Source organism: Salmo trutta, chromosome 15 (genome assembly GCF_901001165.1).
Source record: "Salmo trutta chromosome 15, fSalTru1.1, whole genome shotgun sequence".
In the NCBI taxonomy this organism is placed as follows: domain Eukaryota; kingdom Metazoa; phylum Chordata; class Actinopteri; order Salmoniformes; family Salmonidae; genus Salmo; species Salmo trutta.
In genome coordinates, this window is record NC_042971.1 from 7,023,418 (window position 1) to 7,050,467 (window position 27,050).

The 27,050-nt window shown below is 41.1% G+C and overlaps 1 protein-coding gene and 1 pseudogene across 1 annotated transcript in view; both read right to left on the reverse strand.

Moving 5' to 3' along the window:
- Positions 1-18,034, reverse strand: part of LOC115149609 (zinc finger protein 135-like) — a gene marked incomplete at its 3' end in the record, with an annotated part of 43,122 nt that extends 25,088 nt beyond the window's left edge. Inside the window, exon 1 of the mRNA XM_029692561.1 lies at positions 17,899-18,034. Within this exon, the coding sequence (XP_029548421.1) occupies positions 17,899-18,034 (136 nt within the window). The remainder of the gene's footprint in view (positions 1-17,898) is intronic.
- A 3,854-nt stretch (positions 18,035-21,888) lies between these two features.
- LOC115148402 (zinc finger protein 2 homolog) overlaps positions 21,889-27,050 on the reverse strand; it is a 40,543-nt pseudogene continuing 35,381 nt past the window's right edge.

The window sequence follows — 27,050 nt, forward strand, 5'->3', positions numbered from 1 at the left end:
ACTTTTCCAGCCTGCTGAAGGCGTGGTGGAGTGGTAAACACCACCCCCGGCTCTACCAGGGGCTTGAGGTGGTCTCCCACAGCTCTGCTTATGTCATGTTCTGTGGCCTTGCTGTTCCATTTATTGACTGTCCCTGCAACACAGAAACACATTTAGGCATATTATATAAAACACTCAAAGTAATGGATATGGAGCATCTATGGCCTCAGTTACACCTGGCACCTAAATGTGACTTCTGTCATCTGATCACTCCAAGCTGCATTAGGTTCAGATCTACCAGGATGGGCCTTTGACATCGTCTGGATGCAGTCAGGCCACCAAATATGCATCAGCAATGTAAAGAGATGTGGTGAATGAGTGGGGAAAGGTACATTTGACACAAATGACCTTCATAATATCAAAGAACAAATGTGTGTGTCTGAGGGGAATTTAACTTTCATACAGCCAAAAGGGGTGAGAAATTACACCAATATCAGTGGACAATTTGCACTAATGTAAATAAACATGGATGATGGAGCATATTCCCTTTAGCTGACGTGATGAACCGCTAAGGGAACATAAATATTTACCATCTAAACCATGTGTGACCTCTCACCTCTCTGGCTGTAGAAGTGTTCTTCCTAACCAGTCCCTCAACAGCTCTCTGACTGAGCTCCACCCTCACTGGGTCTTCAGAGGAGAGGAAGGCTGAGGAGGGATGGAAGGATGAATGGATCAGTCAGTCAATAAAGTGTAGAGCTGCTGTCTATGCTGTCTGAAAAAATCACTATTTTAGTAGTTCGTTAAAGTAAATAAGGCTTTATGACTGCTGAATACCAACTATCAATCACTTAGATCATGTATTTTCAGGTAGAGATACATCCTTGGGATGTCCCTAGCCCATTGAAGTTGACATTTAAAATGGTTAAGGTAGGGGTTAAGGTTAGGGTTTAGGGTAGGGATGTCCCAAGGATCCCAGATAGCATTGACCATCGTGCATTCTTCTGTCTCTTTTACATAGCAGGTGTAAAAGAAACACAGACAAGACAAGTAGGCATGCAGTGCATTATGGTCATTGTAGTTTAAAAAAATAGCATCTAATTATGCCAATCTGTATGTGGGGTTGTTAGAGAAGAATGTGATTGTCAGCCCTAACAATCCATTCTAGCACCTCATCAGGCTCTGTAAAAGTCTTCATTGATGACGTGTTCCTTCTATTCCAGAGGACAGCAGAGGAACTTCATCGATTCCACTCCTTCATCAATACAAGCAGTGAACATCTGAAATTCACCCTCACCTTTGATGCGCATGAAACAAGTTACCCGATGGTTGGATGATACTGTTCTCGTCAATCATCTTAAATACTGTACTTAAAAACTGGAAATCAACAGGGGACAGCAGAGTGGAACAGGTTTGTTAATTTTTCCCAGAGCCTTATATTAATGTAACTTGTAATGATGGTACTAATGGCGTTAATGATCTTTGTCATTTCCTGTGCTGTGTCACACAGGCTACTGTGTTCCGTTCATGGATGTATTATGGTTACGTTACTGTAGCCTGTTTCGCTGTACAGTGTATGTGCACTTTCCCCAGCTTATGTGGCATGAGTCATGACCGAGTCCTGGCAAGTCCATAGTCTAGATTTACTACTAGTTGAAACATATTGCCTTCAATGCCATATTCTGATCGCTATGTTGCACTCATTGCTATGATATAATTCCTCCACGAAGACGTAAGACGTGCAAACTGTTTAGTCTACCGGCCGTTGTGTCACTATTATTAGCTAGGCTACTTAGCTAGCCATGCTGGGTGTCGTGTGTGTGTATCAGTGTGTGTTTTAGCTAGCCATGCTGGGTGTCGTGTGTGTGTATCAGTGTGTGTGTTTTAGCAAGCCATGCTGGGTGTCGTGTGTGTGTATCAGTGTGTGTGTTTTAGCAAGCCATGCTGGGTGTCGTGTGTGTGTATCAGTGTGTGTGTTTTTGACTTGACCTGGTCCCTTACTTGCGAATATGTCGCTTATTTTGCAGCATTTAGCTGCGTCTGTGGCAAGGGCCTTTCTCTTGTTTTATTCTCTCCCTCTCTGCTCCATCTTTCATTTTCTGACCGTCCATTTCGCCGTGCGACTTGTCTAAAATGTTATCGGTAGAGAAGCAGGTAGACGGTTGCTATGTGCGTCGATGTCATTTTTGCGCGGGGACACTGCAGCGAGAGAGTGAGAGTTGCGCCTGATACGTGGATACTCCGTCAACTCATTCCTGCTTGCTATATTATCGTTAGTCAAGTTCACTATTCACGGCAGGCCAAAACGACCCTCAGGCCACTGGGAAATGTCCCGGTGCTCCCTACGGCCAGTCCGCCACTGCCGCTCGGTCATCGCTCATCCATATGCTTCTATGTACATATTCTCATTCACGCCTTTAGATTTGTGTGTATTAGGTAGTTGTTGGGGAATTGTTAGATTACTTGTTAGATATTATTGCACTGTCAGAACTAGAAGCATAAGCATTTCGCTACACTCGCATTAACATCTGCTAACCATGTGTACGTGACCAATAAAATTAGATTTTTGATTTGATTAGATTTTCCAGTTAGCTACCAACTTGAAAGAGGGAACTTTAGCATAAAACCCACATGGAAAACAGATTCGGCAAATAACATATAAAGAGAGGCTTATTTGACACCAAACCAACAACAGAAGTTACTAAAACATAAATTGCTAAGGTACGATGTAAAAGGTGGATTTTATGATGTAATGTCAACTTTATATATTTCTATCCCCGGGACCAAAAACTCATGCTTCCAACATTGAACTTGTCTGCACATTTTAAATAGAAGTTTTACTCAACTGCGTTACCCACTCCAGTCAATAGATGGCGATGTGGGGCTTTAATGTAATGCTGATGGTGTGACGTATAATGTAGTGGACGGAACGCTTCTTTCAACAGCAGTGACAGTTATTCAGCCACCTCGGTAGCTTGCTAGACAAAATAGCCGAACCAATAAAGCTCTTTAGACACTTTCGTGTATCTTAGCCACTTTGTTTTAAACCCACTTCTGTTGTCTAGTTAGTTATCCGATTTAATTTCATATTTGCTTTGTTGTTATTATTCAGCTAGCGGGCTGGATAAGTTAGCATTAGCCTAGCTAGCTAACATCCCCGACCATGAGTTCACTAAGCTACTCTCCTCCTGTTAAAGAAGAGATCTGCTGGACGGAGGAAGAAGAAGCTCTCGTCAAAGAGGTGGCTGTTGAATTACAAAAACAAGTAGAGGGTGAGGCTGTTACAGTGAAAGAAGAGGAAGACGCGTTCAGAGTGAAGGAGGATGTTACAGTAAAAGAAGAGGAGGAGGCAGAGAAAGAGGAGGAAGAAGAGGAGGAAACTGGATATCTGGTCCCGGTTTCCCAAACGCATCTTAAGGCGTCCAATGGTTCTAAAGATGAACTTGGCCATAAGATGGTTTTGAGAAACCGTTCCCTGATTAACACTAGTAAGTACTGTCTTAAATACAGAGGCACAAACTCTGCAGTTGTTGAACTGATGTTTGGTGTTAAAGGGGAAATCTGAAATTGCTACATCCATTTTTAGACTTTTAAATGATTTATTTATAGCCATTGATTCTTGAAGAATATAACACATGCCTCATGAGCTTAGTTCAACTGTTGTACCCCATCAGATCCCCAAATAAGCTTTTTTTGCTCGAATGTTAGGAAACAATGTAAATCAACACTGTATAGCCTCAACATGGTTAAAACTATAACGTTGATATCATGGATGGTCAGTCCTTGCATCCATAGGTCTGTCTGTAGTTACATTTCTCCAGACCCATCCACCATCTTATTACCAAGACAGTGATGGAATTACAGCTTTGTTATTGTTTCAACTGCAGATTGATTGATTGTTGTGTGGCTTGTTTAAAGGGACAACCTAGGTTTTAAACAGAAACAAAATGGCTGCCCAGAGACTTGGTTTGGTAAACAGCTGAGGGATGGGGGAAGGAGAAGTGTAACCACTCTCACATTCATAGAGAAAGCTATTGTAGCAACCGTAACCCAACACCTATGGACCTCGTCAAGAAGTTCCCCACATCTTGGCATAACAGTTATAAGGTGTTGACTTGACAGTCACTGGGCCCAGGTTAGAGTTCAGCTCAGGGCTACCCCCTGAATTCACTACACTATGAATACAAAGACTGGCCATCCATTATGTCATAATCATAGTTTAACCAGGTTTCTAGGCTATATAGTATATTCTAGAATTCATCCATGATGTCATAATGATAGTTTAACCAGGTTTCTAGGATATGTAGTATATTCTAGAATTCATCCATGATGTCATAATCATAGTTTAACCAGGTTTCTGGGCTATATAGTATATTCTAGAATTGCCAGTGAAGATTTCCTGTGGGGGGCAAATTATTAGAGCTGTTGATAAGTCATTGTATAATATTCAGCCAATTTTTTTCATGCCATTACATTATAGGCAAGACATACCTAGATTCAATTACATTCATGAATTGTTTTGAAAGCTTTGTTTAAAAACCTTCTCAAAATTGGTGCCTTGACAGATTTGTAGAAAACAGTTTGTCATAAAACACTTTTTATTTATTTAAATGTAACCTTTATTTAACTAGGCAAGTCAGTTAAGAACAAATTCTTATTTACAATGACTGCCTACCCCGGACGACTTTCCTAACTGACTGTGTGTATTGGTTCCTGACTTCTCTGAAAAGTTGCATATCGCGGGGACTATTCAATGCTAGTGCAGTACGCCACAGGATGTTTTTGTGCTGGTCGAGGGCAGTCAGGTATGGAGTGAACCAAGGGCTATATCTGTTCTTAGTTCTACATTTTTTGAAAGGGGCATGCTTATTTAAGGTGGTGAGGAAATTACTTTTTAAAAAACAACCAGGCATCCTCTACAGACGGGATGAGGTCAATATCCTTCCAGGATACGCGGGCCAGGTCGATTAGAAAGGCCTGCTTGCAGAAGTGTTTTAGGGAGCGTTTGACAGTGATGAGGGTTGGTCGATTGACCGCGGACCCATAACGGATGCAGGCTGAGATCCTGATTGAAAACAGCAGAGGTGTGTTTGGAGGGCAAGTTGGTCAGGATAATATCTATGAGGGTGCCCATGCTTACGGATTTAGGGTTGTACCTGGTGGGTTCCTTGATAATTTGTGTGAGATTGAGGGCATCTAGCTTGGATTGTAGGACGGCCGGGGTGTTAAGCATATCCCAGTTTAGGTCACCTAACAGAACGAACTCTGAAGATAGATGGGGGGCAATCAATTCACATATGGTGTCCAAGGCACAGCTCGGAGCTGAGGGGGGTCTATAACAGGCGGCAACAGTGAGAGACTTTTTTCTGGAGAGATACATTTTTAAAATTAGAAGCTTGAACTGTTTGGGCTTAGACCTGGAAAGTATGATATAACTTTGCAGGCCATCTCTGCAGTAGATTGCAACTCCTCTCATTTTGACGGAAAATGTTGTAGTTGGGGATGGACATTTCAGAATTTTTGGTGGCCTTCCAAAGCCAGGATTCAGACACGGCAAGGACATCAAGGTTGGCGGAGTGTGCTAAAGCAGTGAGTAAAACAAACTTAGGGAGGAGGCTTCTGATGTTAACATGCATGAAACCAAGGCTTTTACGGTTACAGAAGTCAGCAAATGAGAGTGCCTGGGGACACACAGGGCCTGGGTTAACCTCTACATCACCTGAGGAACAGAGGAGTAGGATGAGGGTACGGCTAAAGGCTATCAGAACTGGTCATCTAGTGAGTTGGGAACAGAGAACAAAAGGAGCAGATTTCTGGGCGTGGTAGGATAGATTCAAGGCATAATGTACAGACAGGGGTATGGTAGGGTGCGAGTACAGTGGAGGTAAACCTAGGCATTGAGTGACGATAAGAGAGGTTGCATCTCTGGAGGCACTAGTTATGCTAGGTGAGGTCACCGCATGTGTGGGAGGTCAGACAAAATAGTTCTCTGAGGCATGCTGAGTGGGACTAGGGGCTCTGCAGTAAAATAAAACAATGATAACTACCCTAAACAACAGTATACAAGGCATATTGACATTAGAGAGACATAAAGCGAGGCATAAAGCAATCACAGGTGTTGATTGGGAGAGCTAGCTAAGACAACAACGGGTAAGACAACAGTTAATCAGCTAAGACAACAATAACAGGTAAAATGGTGATGAATGGGTAGAGAGGGTCAGTTAACTACACACAGGGCCTGAGTTCGAGGCTGGGGCCGACAGATAAACAAAATAGAGTACCGTGATTCATGAACAGTCCAGCAGGCATCAGCTATGTAGCCAAGTGATCATAGGGTCCAGTGAACAGGAATATATGAACCAGGGAAGCCGTTAGGTAGTCGTTACTACGTTAGCCGGGAGATGCGCCTCGCTCGAGGCTAACTGGTGCTAGCTTCGGGACAAGGGAATCACCGACGTCTGGCAAAGGCCAGTTGAAGGCACATCAGACGGAATTGCGTCGGCAGACCAGTCATGATGGATCGGCGGTGCTCTGTGTCGACAAAGGGTCCAGGCCAATTGGCAAAAGAGGTATTGTAGCTGGAGTAATTTTGTTTGCTAGCCGGGAGATACACCCGGCTCGAGGCTAACTGGTGCTAGCTTCGGGACAAGTGCATTAACCACTATAGCCACTCCGGTGCAAAGGCCCAGAGCTTACGGCAGGAATCCGGTGATGTAGTGGCTTCTAGTCGTCTTCGTGAAGAGTCCGGGAGGCGTCAGCTGTGTTGCCGAGTGATCATGGGGTCCACTGAGCAGGCCGGGAGATGGGCCTGGCTCAAGGCTAGCTTCGGGGCTGGACCACTCGGTAGCAGCCAGCTAGTTGCGATTATCCGGTGTAATGGTCCAGAGCTTACGGCAGGAATACGGTGATGTAGTGGAGAAAAACAGTCCGATATGCTCAGTGTTGATATCGCGCTGTGCAGACTGGCAGGTATTATCCAGGCTAAAAGCGGCTGGTGTCTGAGCTAAAAAGGTAAAGACCTCTAACAGTGGCTAAATAGCTAGTAGCTAATTAGCTGGTTAGCTACTGATGGTTAGCTTCTGATGGAGGTTCTAGCTATTGTGACAGGTTAAAGGAAATACTCATAGCCTGTTATACATTAAAAAGTATTAGTAAGTTCATAGTATGTGAGGATCTTAAAACATCTAAGGTTAAAAAGATCATGCATTCTGTATTAGTTGATAGAGATCGATAACATTCATATAATTGTGTTAAAATCCATCAAGCGTACAAAGGGTAAGAATTGTAAAAGGAATGTGTAAACGTTATATTGATTACTTTATTTTGTGGTGCCTAATTGAAGGGGAAAAGTGTTCATCTGTGATCTACTAAATGCTCTTAATCTATGAGCCTGAGATCGATTGCTCTGGTCTCCACCCAAGTTCACGGGGAAATTGCGGTCTTTTCCTTATTGCAGTAAAAGTTCTCAGTGAGGAAACAATACCGTATCACACTCGTGATTATTTCTCCCCTTTTTCAGGTACGTTATTGATGATAAAACAGAGTCATTTAAATGTAATAACTCGCTAACATATCAAGAGTGTTTAACCTCTCTAGGGTATGTGGGACGAAATCGTCCCACCTACTCAACAGCCATTGGAATCCCGTGGCGCGATATTCAAATACCTTAGAAATGCTATTTCTTCAATTTCTCAAACATATGACTATTTTACACCATTTTAAAGACAAGACTCTCGTTAATCTAACCACACTGTCCGATTTCAAAAAGGCTTTACAACGAAAGCAAAACATTAGATTATGTCAGCAGAGTACCCAGCCAGAAATAATCAGACACCCATTTTTCAAGCTAGCATATAATGTCACATAAACCCAAACCACAGCTAAATGCAGCACTAACCTTTGATAATCTTCATCAGATGACACTCCTAGGACATTATGTTATACAATACATGCATGTTTTGTTCAATCAAGTTCATATTTATATCAAAAAACAGCTTTTTACATTAGCATGTGACATTCAGAACTAGCATACCCACCGCAAACTTCCGGTGAATTTACTAAATTACTCACGATAAATGTTCACAAAAAACATAAATTATTTTAAGAATTATAGATACAGAACTCCTTTATGCAAACGCTTCCACGGTCATCCCCCGCTTCAAAGGGGGTGACACATTAACCAGCTAGCTGACTGGCTAACTTTAACGAGCTAGCTGACTAGCTAACATTAGCCAGCTAGCTGACTAGCTAACATTAGCCAGCTAGCTGACTAGCTAACATTAGCCAGCTAGCTGACTAGCTAACATTAGCCAGCTAGCTGACTAGCTAACATTAGCCAGCTAGCTGACTAGCTAACATTAGCCAGCTAGCTGACTAGCTAACATTAGCCAGCTAGCTGACTAGCTAACATTAGCCAGCTAGCTGACTATGTAACATTAGCCAGCTAGCTGACTAGCTAACATTAACCAGCTAGCTGACTAGCTTTATGGGTGTTGTGACATGAGTATGAAATTGTCATTCTGGTTCTTTTAGGGACTCCTGAAACAACCAGCAAACCAGGCGGTAGTTTTGTGAAACAGTGGATGTATATAATCTAGCTAGCTGAATAATTTACTGTAAATTGAATGTACAATTTCGTAAGCTTGCCTTGCTGATATTTGCCATGCAGATAGATGAAATAACGTAGCTAGCTATGTTCTTGCTTATTGTCCAGTGGATGATTAAAATACCTGTATGCCTATGGATGTGTAGCTAGCTATCTAGCCGATCTGTGTATGGACCCAAACGTTTGGTATACATATTAGTTCAGAACCTATGAACCTCAGCTATCATAGCCAGTTGTATCAACTTCAAAACAGCCTGAATGACATTAATGAAGCCTATGGATTGAGTAGAATATAATATCATGTTGTGCCAAGGATGCAAGTCGTATATACATGTAGTTATTACCATGCATGAGATCCCCACATTGTAGCCTGTACATTTAATATATTCACTGATCATGTACTCTACCTTGGCAAATAAAGGTGCAGTTTAGGTATGAATGTCTTTGAGATTATTTTTCAGTCATATCCAATACCAGGAGTATCAAATTCCAGTCTTTGAATGACGCTGTGTCTGCATGTATGGATTACAATTATACACTTCAACAGTGTTTACCAATCTTGGTCCTGGGACATCAATGGTTACACATTGTAACTAATAGACTAGAAACAGGATTTAACTAGTTAATTCATATATACTGAAATAGATTTTAAAAAACAGTACACTACACTTCCTATGCATCATGTAAATACTCTAACACTGGTTCATCTCAACATCTAATGCCCTTCATCTGCATTGATCTGGTAAACACAGGATAGGTGGAGTATTTCATCAAATTACACTTCATTTCAACCAGTAGAGAATGTGAAAGCTCATTATCCAAGTGTTATAAATACAAGTTCAATCTGTCCTTCAATGCACATCTGTTGTGCATTATAAAAACAGAGGAAGAAAGAGGAGGGGGTGAGAGAGGTGTAAAAGACAGAAAGGGAAAGAGGTAAGCACATGAGCAGGGAAGGCAGCACATGATTAATGAATCACAGTGCTACATAAATATTCTCTCAGTTCATCACAATTACATAATAGTGTCTCTCGTCGGCCCAAAGGTTCTTAAAAGCAGGTGAGGTGGCGATGATGGGACTGGGGGTTGGCATCCTCTCACATCAAAACATACCTGCAGACGAGAGGCAGATGGAGAGAGAGAGCATGTTTAAACCTTGTGTTATTATTTTTTATTCTAACATTGTTAGTCATCAATCAGGAGGTGAAATGTAAAACTGACCTGGGATCATTAACTCTGGGACTACTGCATCTCTATCTGTATTTCAATGTAAAGCATCTCTTTAATAACACTTCCTGTATAATATAAACTGACCTGGGATCATTAACTCTGGGACTACTGCATCTATATCTGTAGTTCAATGTAAAGCATCTCTTTAATAATACTTCCTGTATAATATAAACTGACCTGGGATCATTAACTCTGGGACTACTGCATCTATATCTGTATTTCAATGTAAAGCATCTCTTCAACAATACTTCCTGTTGACCTGACCAAGTGACCTCTCACCTCTGATCATGCTGTGCCCTCTATGTAGCCAGTTCAGATGCAGGAGGGGTTCACCGACACAGCTGATATAACCTAGAGGATTTAGGGAGAAGAGGAGAGAGGGATGAAGTGAAGGAGAGAGACTGTTATTGAGAAAATAAGGTAGTTAAAGCGACAGTGTTCAACAGGAATCTCTGTGTGGCCTCACCTGGTGTCCACACCACACTAAGTGGCTGCAGAGGACTTTATGCTGAAAAACATGAACGGACACACAATGACAAACAATATAGTGTAGTTATAGAAATAATGAAGTGTCTTACTGTTCTCCATGGTTGGCCCTCTTGCCTATTCTTTGAAGGTGGAAGGATCCACAGTTATACACCTTAACCTGTTTACTGCACAACACAATCCATCAATCAGATTGATTCATGAGTGTGTAGGTGTGGGTTATAGGGTGTCTAATTGTTCTACATTTTTTCAATATGGGTGATTTAAAATAGCCTGTTTTGTTTTTGTACAGACATCACACCCTTACCTAAACAGCACCCTCACCTGAGAAGTAGAAATCAAAGGGAGAGAAACTGGGAATTGAATAAATGCAGTTGACATAGCTAAGTAAATGGAAGAATACTCTTATTGCAATGTGAATGGCTCTTAAAAGAGCCTTTGGTTGTGCATAGTGTAGTCTATGGTGTTGCCAGGGAACAACACCCTCTTTGAAGAAGTAGGAGGTGAAGATCTCATGCACACGGATTGCCTCTCTTGCTGCGTTGTTGGACCCCATCCTTGAAACATCCTGCAGAGCAGCAGACTCCTCCTCTGGCACACGGTGGCGAGCTGCAGATCCCCTCCTGGTCCTCGTGTCCATCCTCATGAAGTTACGCAGGACACAGGTAGCCTTCACACACCTGAATTCCTCCAGGAGGCAGTCCCAGATGACCCTGGTCACCCAACCTTGCAGTGCCCTACACGGTAACTGTAGGCAACCGTTATGATGGAATCTCCAGTTACAAGGTATCTGTAGGAATATGGAAGACAATGTAATTATTAGACTGTTACATCACCAGGTCATTGTGGATTACTAAAGTATAATATCCCTGATAACAAATCATGATAACATTGGATTGATAAATGCATGGGCACACATATGTACATGTGTAGCATGTGACAATAACAGGATCATATCAAGGATGGCATCACAAATGAATACATAAATACCACTTGAAGCTCGATGATGAGTTGATCATTTGAATCAGCTGTGCAGTGTGAAGGCAAAAACAACAATGTTCCCCTCTGAGTCCCCAGGACTGAGAACCACTGCTCTTCATTGGGACCTCTTCATATGTAGACTGGCTTTCATAGAGCTCTTTATCTGAGGACAGACAACCTCACAAGAAACAGACTTCATTATAGTCAAATTACACCACACTGAATATTATGTTACTATTATCTCCGTCCTCACTTCTAGGGACAGGAACAACACAAAAGTACCTGCCCTATCCAGAATAGCCTCCTCTCTCACTGACAGTTGGGGCTGCTATCCTTTCACCCTCCTCCATGGCTGTTAGCTAGCTACCTACAAATGCATTTGGAGTTTGTTTTTTACAGTGATAAATAGATAGCTAGCTAATATGAAGTTAGCTAGCTAAGTGAATTAAATATCACCAGCTACCTATCTATCTATACAGTATTTGAAGTTGGTTAGATAGATAGCTCATTTAGCAGCTCATTTGAGTTAGCCTGCACTGTAGCTAGTAATACATCGTTTTTTTTTTTTTTTTTTAAATCTATTTAATTACTTACTTGAATAGGTTCTCCCAGCCATGTGGACAACTGGAAACAGGGTTAGGCCGTCAATGTAAATAAGAATTTGTTCGAGTTGCCGAGTTAAACTTCACTACACTGGGATACAAACTCTGTAACACATAGTGCATTGTGGGTAGTTTAGAAGACTTCCAGAAATAAGTTAATAAATATGTAATAACACAAAAACATAACTGTTTGTACTCATAGGTAACCATATCGTGACTACAACTAGCTTAGTAAGTCTTTAACCACACGGTATTGTCACAATGCTGAGTAAAAACTAATGCTTCCTACACTTTAACTTTTTGTCTGAAAATAAACATTTTACTCAACTGTGTTACCCACTCCAGTCAGCAGATGGCGGTGTGGGAATTTAAGGTGCTGTTGGTGTGACGTATAATCTAGTGGACGGAACGCTTCTTTCAACAGCAGCAACAGTTACTCAGCCACCTCGGTAGCTTGCTAGACAAAATAGCCGAACAATAAAGCTCTTTAGACGCTTTAATGTATATTAGCCACTGTGTTTTAAACTCACTTCTGTCGTCTAGTTAGTTATCAGATTTAATTTCATATTTACGGTGTTGTTGTTATTAGTCAGCTAGCGGGCTGGTTAAGTTAGCATTAGCCTAGCTAACATCTCCGAACATGAGTTCACTAAGCTATTCTCCTCCTGCTAAAGAAGAGGTCTGCTGGACGGAGAAAGAGGCTCTCGTCAAAGAGGAGGAGGAAGAGGAGGCTGTTTCAATACAAAAACAAGTAGAGGGTTGTTACAGTGAAAGAAGAAGACAAAAACGTTTCAGTGAAAGAAGAGGAAGACGTGTTCAGAGTGAAGGAGGAGGAGGATGCAGTTTGTGGAGTGAAAGAGGAGGAGGGGGAGATGACTGTCACATCGAAGAATGAAGAAGAGGAGGAAACTGGATATCTGGGCTCGGTTTCCCAAACGCATCTTAAGGCATCCAATGGTTCTAAAGATGAACGGGCCCTGATTAACACTAGTAAGTACTGCAGAAAAAAAAAAAAAAGCAGAGGCACAAACTCTGCAGTTGTTGAACTGAGGTGTGAAAGGGGAAATCTGCAATTGTTACATCCATATTTGGACTTTTAAATAATTTATTTATAGCCATTGATTCTTGAAGAATATAACACATGCCTCATGAGCTTAGTTCAACTGTTGTACCTCATCAGAACCCCCAAATAAGCTATTTTTACTCCAATGTTCAGAAACAATGTAAATCAACACTGTATAGCCTCAACATGGTTAAAACTATAATGTTGATATCATGGATGGTCAGTCCTTGCATCCATAGGTCTGTCTATGAATTTGAGAGTAGTTACATTTCTCCAGACCCATCCATCATCTTATTAGCAAAACAGTGATGGAATTACAACTTTGTTATTGTTTCAATTGCAGATTGATTGATTGATTGTGTGGCTTTTTTAAAGGGGCAACCTAGTTTTAAAACAGAAACAAAATGGCTGCCTAGAGACTTGAGCTGTGTTCGAATACTCATACTAACCATACTATATATTATGCTTATTGGTCATAGTATGGATATAGTTAGTATGGATATAGTTAGTATGGATATAGTTAGTATGGATATAGTTAGTGGCCAAAGGTTCCCGGATGTCGTACTACAGTCGCCAAAATACGAAGTATATATGCAGAGGACACTATTTCTGTGCTTTTAGGGCCCATAATGCAATTCTTCAGGAAATGGCGGGGCTTCAACTATTTTCAGGTTTGAAAAAAATTGTGGAAAATATGCAGCCGAAGTCTGACGAGAGAGTGGATACAAATGAACTGCTTTAACTAATTATGACAAATGTTAAGAGAATGTTGAGCAATGTAACGATATGTTGGCTACGTTATCCTTACAAACCGCATTGCATATCTTTACAGCAGTATGTACCAGTATGTCAGCTACAGTTGAAGTCAGAAGTTTACATACACTTAGGTTGGAGTCATAAAAACTTGTTTTTTCAATCACTCCACAAATTGTTTGTTAACAAACTATAGTTTTGACAAGTCGGTTAGGACATCTACTTTGTGCATGACACAAGTAGTTTTTCCAACAATTGTTTACAGATTATTTCACTTATAATTCACTGTATCACAATCCCAGTGGGTCAGAAGTTTACATACACTAAGTTGACTGTGCCTTTAAACAGCTTGGAAAATTCCAGAAAATAATGTCATGGCTTTAGAAGCTTCTGATAGGCTAATTGACATCATTTGAGTCAATTGGAGGTGTACCTGTGGATGTGTTTCAAGGCCTACCTTCAAACTCAGTGCCTCTTTGTTTGACATCATGGGAAAATCAAAAGAAATCAGCCAAGACCTCAGGAAAAAAATGGTGGACCTTCACAAGTCTGGTTCATGTTCATCTGTACAAACAATAGTACGCAAGTATGAACACCATGGGACCACGCAGCCGTCATACCGCTCAGGAAGAGATGAGATGAATGTACTTTGGTGCGAAAAGTGCAAATAAATCCCAGAACGACAGCAAAGGACCTTGTGAAGATGCTGGAGGAAACGGGTACAAAAGTATCTATGTCCACAGTAAAATGACCCCCCCAATATCAACATAACCTGAAAGGCCGCTCAGCAAGGATGAAGACACTGCTCCAAAACCGCCATAAAAAAGTCAGACTATGGTTTGCAACTGCACGTGGGGACAAAGATTGTACTTTTTGGAGAGATGTCATCTGGTCTGATGAAACAAAAATAGAACTGTTTGGCCATAATGACCATTGTTATGTTTCGAGGAAAAGGGGGAGGCTTGCAAACCGAAGAACACCATCCCAACCGTGAAGCGCGGGGGTGGCAGCATCATGTTGTGGGGGTGCTTTGCTGCAGGAGGGACTGGTGCACTTCACAAATATATATTGAAGCAACATCTCAAGACATCAGTCAGGAGGTTAAAGCTTGGTCGCAAATGGGTCTTCCAAATGGACAATGATCCCAAGCATACTTCCAAAGTTGTGGCAAAATGGCTTAAGGACAACAAAGTCAAAGTCTTGGAGTGGCCATCACAAAGCCCTGACCTCAATCCCATAGAAAATGTGTGGGCAGAACTGAAAAGCGTGTGTGAGCAAGGAGGCCTGCAAAACTGTTTCCGTTACACCAGCTCTGTCAGGAGGAATGGGCCAAAATTCACCCAACTTATTGTGGGAAGCTTGTGGAAGGCTACCAGAAACGTTTGACCCAAGTTAAACAATTTAAAGGCAATGTTACCAAATACTAATTGAGTGTATGTAAACTTCTGACCCACTGGGAATGTGATGAAAGAAATAAAAGCTGAAATAAATCATTCTCTCTACTATTATTCTGACATTTCACATTCTTAAAATAAAGTGGTGATCCTAACTGACCTAAGACATGGAATTTTTACTAGGATTAAATGTCAGGAATTGTGAAAAACTGAGTTTAAATGTATTTGGCTAAAGTGTATGTAAACTTCCGACTTCAACTGTAGCTACCTAACGTTAGTTGGCTACTTACACATCAAACTTACCAGTATATTAACTATATTCTAACTAACTACCCAACGTTTATTGACTTGATTATTCACATCATTCTTAGCCAAGGGGTCGTGTGCTTTCTCAGTGGACATTGTTAATTCGGGTGCGTTCCTAAATTCGCTCTCTACTCCGATTTCAGAGCACTCTCGTCTGAGTGTACCGGAGCTTAGAATAACTGCAGAATTTACTAGCACTCAACACCCGTTGAATATGTCCAGGTGGCAGTTAACGTTAAAAAAAAGCTCAAATTAAATTGTTGCGAGCAGCACAGTTAGTCACCAACGCTCTGGATAACATGAAAACAGCCTAACCAGCTCTGCTAGGGCAAGTAAAATGGTAAGAGTGAGGTTTTTTCTCATTTGTGTCTAGCAAGCTATCCAACGGTAGCCAGTTCGCTTAGTCTTTGCTTTACTGTCTTTGTGAGGTCAGAACGCTTGGATCGACCCTACTCCTCAGCCATATAGTATTGGTTTACAAACAGTGGCCTTATACGAGCTCATGTTTTGGTTTCTGATGGGGTAATACAGTTGAATCATTTGAGGCATTTATAAGTTATATTCTTCAAGAATCAATGGCTAGATGGTAAATGGGTCTTTCTGTAACTGCCAGTGAAGATTTCCTGTGAGGGTCAAATTGTTAGAGCTGTTGATAAGTCATTGTATAATATTCTGGCAATTATTTTCATGCCATTACATTGAAGGCGAACATTTGTCTTTTCTTAGCAAGGTGTTGCTAAAATAATGTTAGCTGCTAATGCTAATCGCTAGCTAGCTTGCTAAATGTATTAAGAGTCAAACGTAGCTGGCTAATACTGCCTGGTGCCAGTGCTGGTGTAGGCATAGATAAGCATGTTTGTGCAGCGGTATCTTATCAGAGAGGAATAAGAAGTTTGAATATGTTGGCTAGCTAGCCGGCTACATGAAGTAAGAAAACATGTAATGTAACATCTAATTAGGGTCATCTGGAAACACTGACCAACACTTTGGTTCTTACCATGTCTTCTTCTTCGCTGAGGTTTGTCAGACTACACTCATCAGGTGTATTGCTGCCATCTACTGTACGGGGTTGTAAAAAATACCCCCAAAACATTTTTTTTTAAAGAACAAATCATTCTAATTAAAATTATAGAATACAAAATAAACGAAATTGACTAGTGCAATTTCTCACTTGCGCTATAAACACAACTCAGTCCACCTTCTACACTATTAGTGTGTTGGGATCCTTCTCCTGCATGGCTTCACTGCAGACTGTGGGACATCCACTACCATCTCTCTACTCACGCCTTCAGCTATTTTCACTGCCTGCACATAGGACACCTGCTGGATGGGCCTGATCCTAGCTACTGTGACATCCTTCATCCGTACAGGGCACTCCAGGATCTTGGGAACGTGATTCCATCACAATTACAACAACATGCTTCATCTGACTCTTCAACTACGACATATTTATTCCTTCGACAAACACTTGCCACGTGTCCAAACTTTTACAATTGTAACACCGCAGCGGCTTCTGTACATAGGGTCTCACCGCATATCTCACATACCCAGGTTTTACATAAGATGGGAGAATCAGTTCACCAAACGACAGTAAAACCTTCCTGCTATCATTCATTTTATTGACGTGCGTCTACCTGGAATGTTGTCCCTAAACCACCCAGCCTCTATGTCCAACGCAACACCAGAGATGACACCTTTAACCGGTACCCTACTCTGAAAGTCATATCCTTCCACATCGTACGTCCACATCTTGTTGAGTCACAGAGCTTCTCCTTTTGCGCTGTTGACACACGAAATCAGCATCATACCGCTCCTGGTCACTCGAACCGATTCCACTTTACCCAATTCATCCTTCACCATCTTTGAGACAGCTAACGGGTCACTTTACCCAATTCATCCTTCACCATCTTTGAGACCTCTAACGGGTCACTTTACCCAATTCATCCTTCACCATCTTTGAGACCTCTAACGGGTCACTTTACCCAATTCATCCTTCACCATCTTTGAGACAGCTAACGGGTCACTTTACCCAATTCATCCTTCACCATCTTTGAGACCTCTAACGGGTCACTTTACCCAATTCATCCTTCACCATCTTTGAGACCTCTAACGGGTCACTTTACCCAATTCATCCTTCACCATCTTTGAGACCTCTAACGGGTCACTTTACCCAATTCATCCTTCACCATCTTTGAGACCTCTAACGGGTCACTTTACCCAATTCATCCTTCACCATCTTTGAGACAGCTAACGGGTCACTTTACCCAATTCATCCTTCACCATCTGTGAGACCTCTAACGGGTCACTTTACCCAATTCATCCTTCACCATCTTTGAGACAGCTAACGGGTCACTTTACCCAATTCATCCTTCACCATCTTTGAGACAGCTAACGGGTCACTTTACCCAATTCATCCTTCACCATCTTTGAGACCTCTAACGGGTCACTTTACCCAATTCATCCTTCACCATCTTTGAGACAGCTAACGGGTCACTTTACCCAATTCATCCTTCACCATCTTTGAGACCTCTAACGGGTCACCCAAAAAAACATCCTTGCTGATGATTCCCATTCCAACCATAAACTGCTGTTCATTACCAACTTTAGCCCCTTTCACTCCACTGTTCTTCACCATCGTCCACTCAGTCTCACCAACTGTACAGAGTCACTGTTCTTCACCATCGTCCACTCAGTCTCACCAACTGTACAGAGTCACTGTTCTTCACCATCGTCCACTCAGTCTCAACAACTGTACAGAGTCACTGTTCTTCACCATCATCCACTCAGTCTCACCAACTGTACAGAGTCACTGTTATTCACCATCATCCACTCAGTCTCACCAACTATACAGAGTCACTGTTCTTCACCATCGTCCACTCAGTCTCACCAACTGTACAGAGTCACTGTTCTTCACCATCGTCCACTCAGTCTCACCAACTGTACAGAGTCACTGTTCTTCACCATCGTCCACTCAGTCTCACCAACTGTACAGAGTCACTGTTCTTCACCATCGTCCACTCAGTCTCACCAACTGTACAGAGTCACTGTTCTTCACCATCGTCCACTCAGTCTCACCAACTGTACAGAGTCACTGTTCTTCACCATCATCCACTCAGTCTCACCAACTGTACAGAGTCACTGTTCTTCACCATCATCCACTCAGTCTCACCAACTGTACTCACACCAAGAGAATCCCACAATGCTTCCTCCATTGCTCCTCCAGTGATCCCCTGGACTCCCTGCTCTTTGCTGTGAAAGATGAGTTTGTGTTCTCGAAGTAGCATCTATATTGTTCTCATTCCAGTACAGTTGCTGCTTCACCAACTTTTTGAATAAAAAAACATTGTGAACATTTTGTCCATATTGCCCAGCCCTACCTAGCCTAGCTAGACTAAAGAGCCTCCTGACTAACGTTGGCTAGCATGCATAACTTCTTCTGAATGAAGCTTACTTGTGTTCCCCCGGGCTTTTATAAGAGATTTTGTGACAATTAGCTTAGGAACTGTGTGTCACAACATCACAATGTGAAATGCGATTGGTCGACAGTCTCTTGGACGGGCATTACACGTTTTGACATTTTCTGGAAAAGTTTTTCTTTGGAAACTTTTGTTTACTAGCCTGCCTATTGAATTTGGAATGCACTGTAGTGCTCATCTCTGAAACTCACTTAGATAATTCCTTTGATACAGCAGTAGCAATACAGGAATATAACAACTACAGAAAAGACAGGAATGCCTATGGGGGAGGTGTTGCTGTATACAGTGCATTCGGAAAGTATTCAGACCCCTCTGTCAGGTTGGATGGGGAACGTCACTGCACAGCTATTTTCAGTTTTCTCCAGAGATGTTAGATCAGGTTCCAGTCCGGGCTCTGGCTGGGCCACTCAAGGACATAGAGACTTATCCCGAAGCCACTCCTGCGTTGTCTTTGCTGTGTGCTTAAGGTCGTTGTCCTGTTGGACGGTGAACCTTCACCCCAGTCTGAGGTCCTGAGCACTCTGGAGCAGGTCTTTCATCAAGGATCTCTCTGCACTTTGCTCCATTAATATTTCCCTGGATCCTGACTAGTCTCCCAGATTTAGTACAGAACAAACATAAGAGGATAAAAAACAGAAGACTAACAACTGAAAGACTATTGAGCATTCTAAGGAAATGCCATTGATTAAAATATTAATTGGATGCAATATCCAACCCAAAATACCAGCTTGTTTTACTACATTGTTTGTTGTTACGTTCCCCAGCAAGAAAAATCTCAAATGTTGCTCAAATAGAAGAGGCAACTAACAAAGAGTCACTGACAACAACCACAACTAAACAGGTTGGGTTTTAGGAGGGTTCTGATAGACACTATGGGGGTGTTTACTGAAAGTTGACTAGTAACAACAACTGGGACCTAAAAGACACCCACCATGAGACCCACTAAATCTGCCCAAGAAGAGGAAAACAAAAGAAAAACCCACACCAAACTTAAAGACAGGAAGCAAACCAAAAAGGTGGAGCAACTAAAGGTGTTGACTCTCCACATGTATCAAGACAACTGGAGCACTGGGCCAGACACTCTTAAATAGAACCTGGACCAGCTCAGGTGAAACACCTTCCCACTAACGAGATGGACAAGCCAGCACAGGTGTAACACATACTGACTAACGAGGTGACACCAATCAGTGCGTCCTACGTGCTAACGAGCTAGACGGGCTAACGAGCTAGACGGGCTAACGAGCTAGACGTGCTAACGAGCTAGACCTGCTAACGAGCTAGACGAGATAAAGACACATTTCAGTTGAACAACTGACGAGAAAACAACACAGGTGTAACACATACTGACTAACAGAAATGGAAAAACCAAAAAGACTAACACCGTAATAGAATGCTCACCACCAACAGAAAACAACATCCATTTCACATTAAAATCAACTACAATGCTTCACCTTCACCAACAAAAACATGGCGTCTACTGGCTGTCAACAATTAAAAACAAGAAACATTTTTTTCCCCCACTAGCTTCTAGAACTCTTGTCCCCTTGGAACGAGCCCAAACAAAACTCATCTCCAAAACGGAAAACCGTGCAGTCAAATAAATTGTGATCCATGGCAACGCACTGGCTAAACTCAAAACACAAATCTTTTTGACTGCCCACCCTTGAGACAATCAAGTTGTCCTTACCACGGACATGTCTGATTTCAAGAGGAAACTCCTGCAATATCCGTAATAACTTTCCACCTCACTGCGGAGCTTCTCTCTCTTTTCAGGGTTCACAAGATAGGCATGTTGTTGGATCGGGGCCCAGTCCCCAATGTCCTGCTCTAGTACATTTGGGTTGGCACATCTGAGAATAAACCCTGATATTCATAAAAACACGGCAACAATGTGAATACAATTGTACCAAAAAAATGGTCAGTTGGTTGCATAAATAATTATCATTACTAAATGTTACATGAATTGTAAATAGGAAATATTTGATTGCATAGTCTTATTTACTACGTCTTTTCAATGACATTTTGCTAGGTGGGATATCCCCAATGTCAAAGCACAGTTTTAACATGTACAAATCAATAACCAATATGCAGAAACAGTTTGTGATAAATTGAAAACCTAAACATAACATGTGCTATGTACACAAACATCAGCCAGTCAGGTTGTACGTGCTGTTGAAACTAACACAACTAAAAAACACATGGAAATGGGAGATATATTTTACCTCACAGGTTAGAGGACAACCTGCAGAAGACAGTCAGCTACATTTTGGAGTGATGCATTTAAATGTAGGGGTCGCTAAACAAAGGAACACAACACTTATTCATCGATATCATGCTAAATTCATTTGTGTGACAGGAGGGAGATGAAGTTGCACGTCCTGTTAAAACTAACAGCTCAAAATCCACATGGAATCTGGGAGTAATGTGTACATCGCTGGTTAGAGGACAATTTGTAGAAAACAGCCAGATACATTTTGAAGTGTTGCATTTTGATTCCAGTGGGTCACCAACGTGTTAAGTGTAACACAGCTCTTTTGTTGTTAGTCACTTTTTATTAAATCACATAAATAGTAACTCTTCCATTTCAGAGCCTGGATTTTCCCCCCTGAGGCTAATATCCATATCATGTTGAAATCAATAGAACAGGGGGCAAACGTTTAGGGTTCTACATTGTGACATCATTAAAATACTCCTACTACAATGTTAAAACATTCTACATTGTGACATTATTTCATTGATGCCATGAAACAACTCCTTCATGTATTTTCTGATGTTTAATCAGAGATCTTTTATCAGAGTATCTCTTCCCACATTGATCACAGCTAGGAGGTTTCTCTCCTGTGTGTGTTCTCTGATGTGATACTAGGCTGGTTAGCCAAGAAAATCTTGTCCCACATTGACTACAGCTATATTGTTTCTCTCCTGTGTGTGTTCTCTGGTGTATAGTGAGATAGCTAGACGTAGAAAAACTCTTCCCACATTGAGTACAGCTATATGGTTTCTCTCCTGTATGAGTTCTCTGGTGTTTAGTGAGAACTCTAGATGTAGAAAAACTATTCCCACATTGGTTACAGCTATAAGGTTTCTCTCCTGTGTGTGTTCTCTGGTGTAATTTTAGGCTGTCTGGCCGAGTAAAACTCTTCCCACATTGATTACAGCTATAAGGTTTCTCTCCTGTGTGTGTTTTCTGGTGCTTCTTCATATTCTGTGAAGATGAGAATCTTTTTCCACAATCTGAACAGTGGAATGGCTTCTCTCCTGTGTGTACTCGCTGGTGTCTAGTCAGATGGCAAGATGAAATATAGGTCTTCCCACATTGATCACAGCAAAAAGGTTTCTCTCCTGTGTGTGTTCTCTGGTGTACAGTCAGTTCACTAGATGTAATAAAACTTTTCACACATTGATTACAACTAAAAGATTTCTCTCCTGTGTGTGTCCTCTGGTGTGATAACAGGTTGCTTGACTGAGTAAAACTCTTCCCACATTAAGTACAGCTGTATGGTTTCTCTCCTGTATGTGTTCTCTGGTGTTTAATCAGATAGCTAGATCTAGTAAAACTCTTCCCACATTGATCACAGCTGTAAGGTTTCTCTCCAGTGTGAATTCTCAGGTGTACTTTTAGAAAAATATATATTTAACAAATGGTGAGCAAAGATTAGTTTTCACAATGTATTCTGAATATTACAGCACAAAATCGGGAGTGCTACTCAAGGAAACTCACATTAAGTTCTGTGTCTATTCACTAATTCACCACCGTGGGGGAAACTCAGGGGAGTTCTCATAGGCTGACAGCAAATAAAGCCTCCATTTCCAGGTTGATTATGATTATTATTATCATTTGACACTACTTTGGATTATAATTGTAAGGCTCGTTTGAATGTCCTGATTTAATATAATGTTTGTGTTATTGTCAAATGTACTACTTTATATTTAAAAACGACTTCAACCAGTAAAATGCTCATTGGCTAGTTTTCCATCAGCCTGACAATGAGGTTTTGTCCACTAAGTGTATGCCAAAATGGTCTATAATCTCACCTAACAATAACATAGACCTACTGTAGGACCCATAACTTCACCTAACAACAACATAGACCTAGGACTATAAATCATTTAATATTTCAGGTGAAAGAAGGAGACTAAAATGTCTTTGTCATGACAATTCATAACCTGATCACCAGATAATTTTGTGAATAATCCCATTAGGCTACTCTGTAATGTGTTGTCATTCTAAATGTCCTGAATAAAGGAAAATAGCTCTGTGTGTTGTACAATAGCCTATCCATCAAGGAACAGTTCTCTACACATTATGAGCTAAGTATCTCTGTGTCCAGACAGACTAACGAGACCCTACTGTAAATCAAGTAGACAATAACACATTATAAATATCGATTTGTTTGGGATGTTGGATCCAACGTGGAGCACGGCATAACTGTCTTTACCGGTGTAATGAATGAAGAACTACATTTGACTGGCATGCAGAAAATGATTTCCTGGATCAGCTGATGATAGTTGAATATGTGACTGTAACTAAACAGCTACAGTATTAAGTATTATGCGTAATTATTTTAGAACCGCATTAATGACAGTATCCATTTGGGAGTTGTCAATAAAGTTAATGTGACTCTCGGTTAGAACCATTGGATTTAGTAAACTGAAATGATTTAGGATTTCTGTGCCCATGAAAACTGTTTTCCCAGCGTAACATAAGGAGACAATAAATGTTACGTAGTTAGAGAGCATTTCAGAGATCTGAATACAAAAAACTGTCCCACAGCAAGATCCAGTATTTAAGTTAAAGTTCATAATATGACAAGCTTCACGTTATGACTATAACTACTGTTCCCTGAAGGAGGGAAACTAGGTACAACATACTATTAAATCCACACCTTATGACTATAACTACTGTTCCCTGAAGGAGGGAAACTAGGTACAACATACTATTAAATCCACACCTCGCTGGAAGCCCAGCCTTCCACAGGTGATGAGCGTGAGACTCGGATATATTCCTTAAATGATTTAATCCTTAAATTTAATACCTCACTTCACCGACCCAGGAAGTGGCGGAGCCAAACAGGTGTTGTAACTCGTTCATAACTGGCACGCAGATCGGTAGAAATGGTAAGATAAATTGGCACTTCAAACGGAAATGGAAAAAGTTTGCCTATTTTACCGGAAACTCCAGGAGCATAACGTCAGAATTAACGAAGGCCAGCAGCAGGTGGGGAATTGGTTATTTTCTTCTGGTTATATTGACCTCTGGCTTCCTCAAGTCATTTGTGTGTGTTAATTATTTAATCAAACGCTTGAAGCATCAGTTCAGTTCAAGTTCTGCACATACAGTTGATTTTATTAAACACATGGGGTGTGTCCTATGGAAAAATACACGTCATAACATTTCAACCAATCAATTGGTAGAAAGAAAATACTATTTTTTTTAAATCTGCCCTAGAACATACAACATACATGCATTCAGACCCCTTCCCTTTTTACACATTTGGTTATTATAAAAATGATTTTTTTTTTCAATTATCAATTTTCAGATAATACCTCATAAAGACATCACAATACCCCATAAAAGTGAGAAAAAAAGTTTAGAAATGCTTGTATATATATATATATATATATATGTCATGCCAGTAGGCTACAGTAGGTTGTATCTCTCTAGGTCATGCCAGTAAGCTACAGTAGGTTGTAACTCTCTAGGTCATGCCAGTAGATTACAGTAGGTTGTATCTCTCTAGGTCATGCCAGTAGGTTGTATCTCTCTAGGTCATGCCAGTAGGTTACAGTAGGTTGTATCTCTGTAGGTCATGCCAGTAGGTTACAGTAGGTTGTATCTCTCTAGGTCATGCCAGTAGGTTACAGTAGGTTGTAACTCTCTAGGTCATGCCAGTAGGTTACAGTAGGTTGTATCTCTCTAGGTCATGCCAGTAGGTTACAGTAGGTTGTATCTCTCTAGGTCATGCCAGTAGGTTACAGTAGGCTGTATCTCTCTAGGTCATGCCAGTAGGTTGTATGTCTCTAGGTCATGCCAGTAAGCTACAGTAGATTGTAACTCTCTAGGTCATGCCAGTAGGCTACAGTAGGTTGTAACTTTCTAGGTCATGCCAGTAGGTTGTAACTCTCTAGGTCATGCCAGTAGGTTACAGTAGGCTGTATCTCTCTAGGTCATGCCAGTAGGCTACAGTTGGTTGTATCCAAGTGGAAACAATTATCAACCCAATGTGGAAAGTGTTGAATTTGGTCAACAACAAAATGAATGGCTTATTTGCTACGTGAGGTTTACTTGATTCAACAGAAGTTTCGTAATGATTAAGTTGTTACGTGGACACGTGACATACCGACAACTTTGATAAAACACTATAGGATTTGTCTCCAGATCGCTATGCATATTCATGCTAGTAGCTTAACATCTCTCTCCATTGAATACAGGCGGTTGACGTCAACAACCCTCATAGAATATAAACAATAGATTACAATAATAAGATGTATCCACCAATCCAAAGACAGGATAGGTGGGAGCGAGACAACCCACAGTGCAGCTTTGTGGACAACAACTCCCCTTGTTAGGGCGGAGAGACATCTTGTCAGTATATCCATAATCTTTGGTGTAGCCAACCCAACTCTCACATGGCTCTATTGGGGGTCACGGTGTGTAGTAAAACATCACTACATTAAAATCACCACATGCCGTGGCCCCCAGTCTGCGGTCAGCAGATAGACCCTCCTCAAATATATATGTTAAGTCACTTTTTGGAAACGGAACGGAGAAAACAAGGGGTAGCTTGTTCTCTACGTCGTCTGATTCTAGACATATCAGTCATCATCCCAGGGCCCTCCGTTGAAGAGGTATTGACGAGCCAACTCCGAATATCCAAAGTTAAAAACTAATTGAAGGCGGTACTTACTGGTGTTAATCAGATCTCCTGTCTCCTCCTCTTCATCTTCCAATGTGACAGTAATCTCTCCTTCCTTCTTCACTCCAAAAACAGCATCATCCTCTTCTTCCTCTTGTTTAACTGAAACGTCTTTCTCTTCTTCTTTCACTGTAACAGTCTCACCCTCTACTTCTTGTTTTACTGAGACATCCTCCTCTTCCTTCTCCTCTTTCACGACAATGTTCAGCCCCAGAGCTTCTTTCTCCGTCCAGCAGACCTCCTCTTCTTTAACAGGAGGGGAGCAGTTTAGGGAGCTCATGTTCGGGGATGTTAGCTAGCTAGCTATCATTAGCGACTAGGCTAATGCTAACTTAACCAGCCAGCTACTATAGCTGACTAATAAAAAAATAACGTAATATTAAATTAAATAGGTTAACAAGTAGATACGACAGAAGTGTGTCTAAAACACAGTAGCTAATATAGACCGAAAGCGTATAAATAGCTTGAATCTTTCGGCTATGTTGGCTAAAGACAGGGATGTGTTGATTGATTAGTGCTAATAATGTTTTACTACAGCACATTTAAGGCAGTTTTATTCAGTCAAACAACATCTAAATAAGTAGCCAGCTAAATAAGTAGCCAGCTACTACATCATGTAGATGTATATAATGAACAGACTAGGTCTATACTGCTCCTACATGGTGTAACAATACATCATGTAGATGTATATAATGAACAGACTAGGTCTATACTGCTCCTACATGGTGTAACAATACATCATGTAGATGTATATAATGAACAGACTAGGTCTATACTGCTCCTACATGGTGTAACAATACATCATGTAGATGTATATAATGAACAGACTAGGTCTATACTGCTCCTACATGGTGTTACAATACATCATGTAGATGTATATAATGAACAGACTAGGTCTATACTGCTCCTACATGGTGTAACAATACATCATGTAGATGTATATAATGAACAGACTAGGTCTATACTGATCCTACATGGTGTAACAATACATCATGTAGATGTATATAATGAACAGACTAGCTACTGTAGGTCTATACTGCTCCTACATGGTGTAACAATACATCATGTGGGGCTTTAAGGCGATGCTGTCGGTGTGACGTATAATGTAGTGGACGGAACGCTTCTTTCAACAGTAGCAACAGTTATTCAGACACCTCGGTAGCTTGCTAGACAAAATAGCCGAACCAATAAAGCTCTTTAGATGCTTTCGTGTATATTAGCCACTGTGTTTTAAACCCACTTCTGTCGTCTAGTTAGT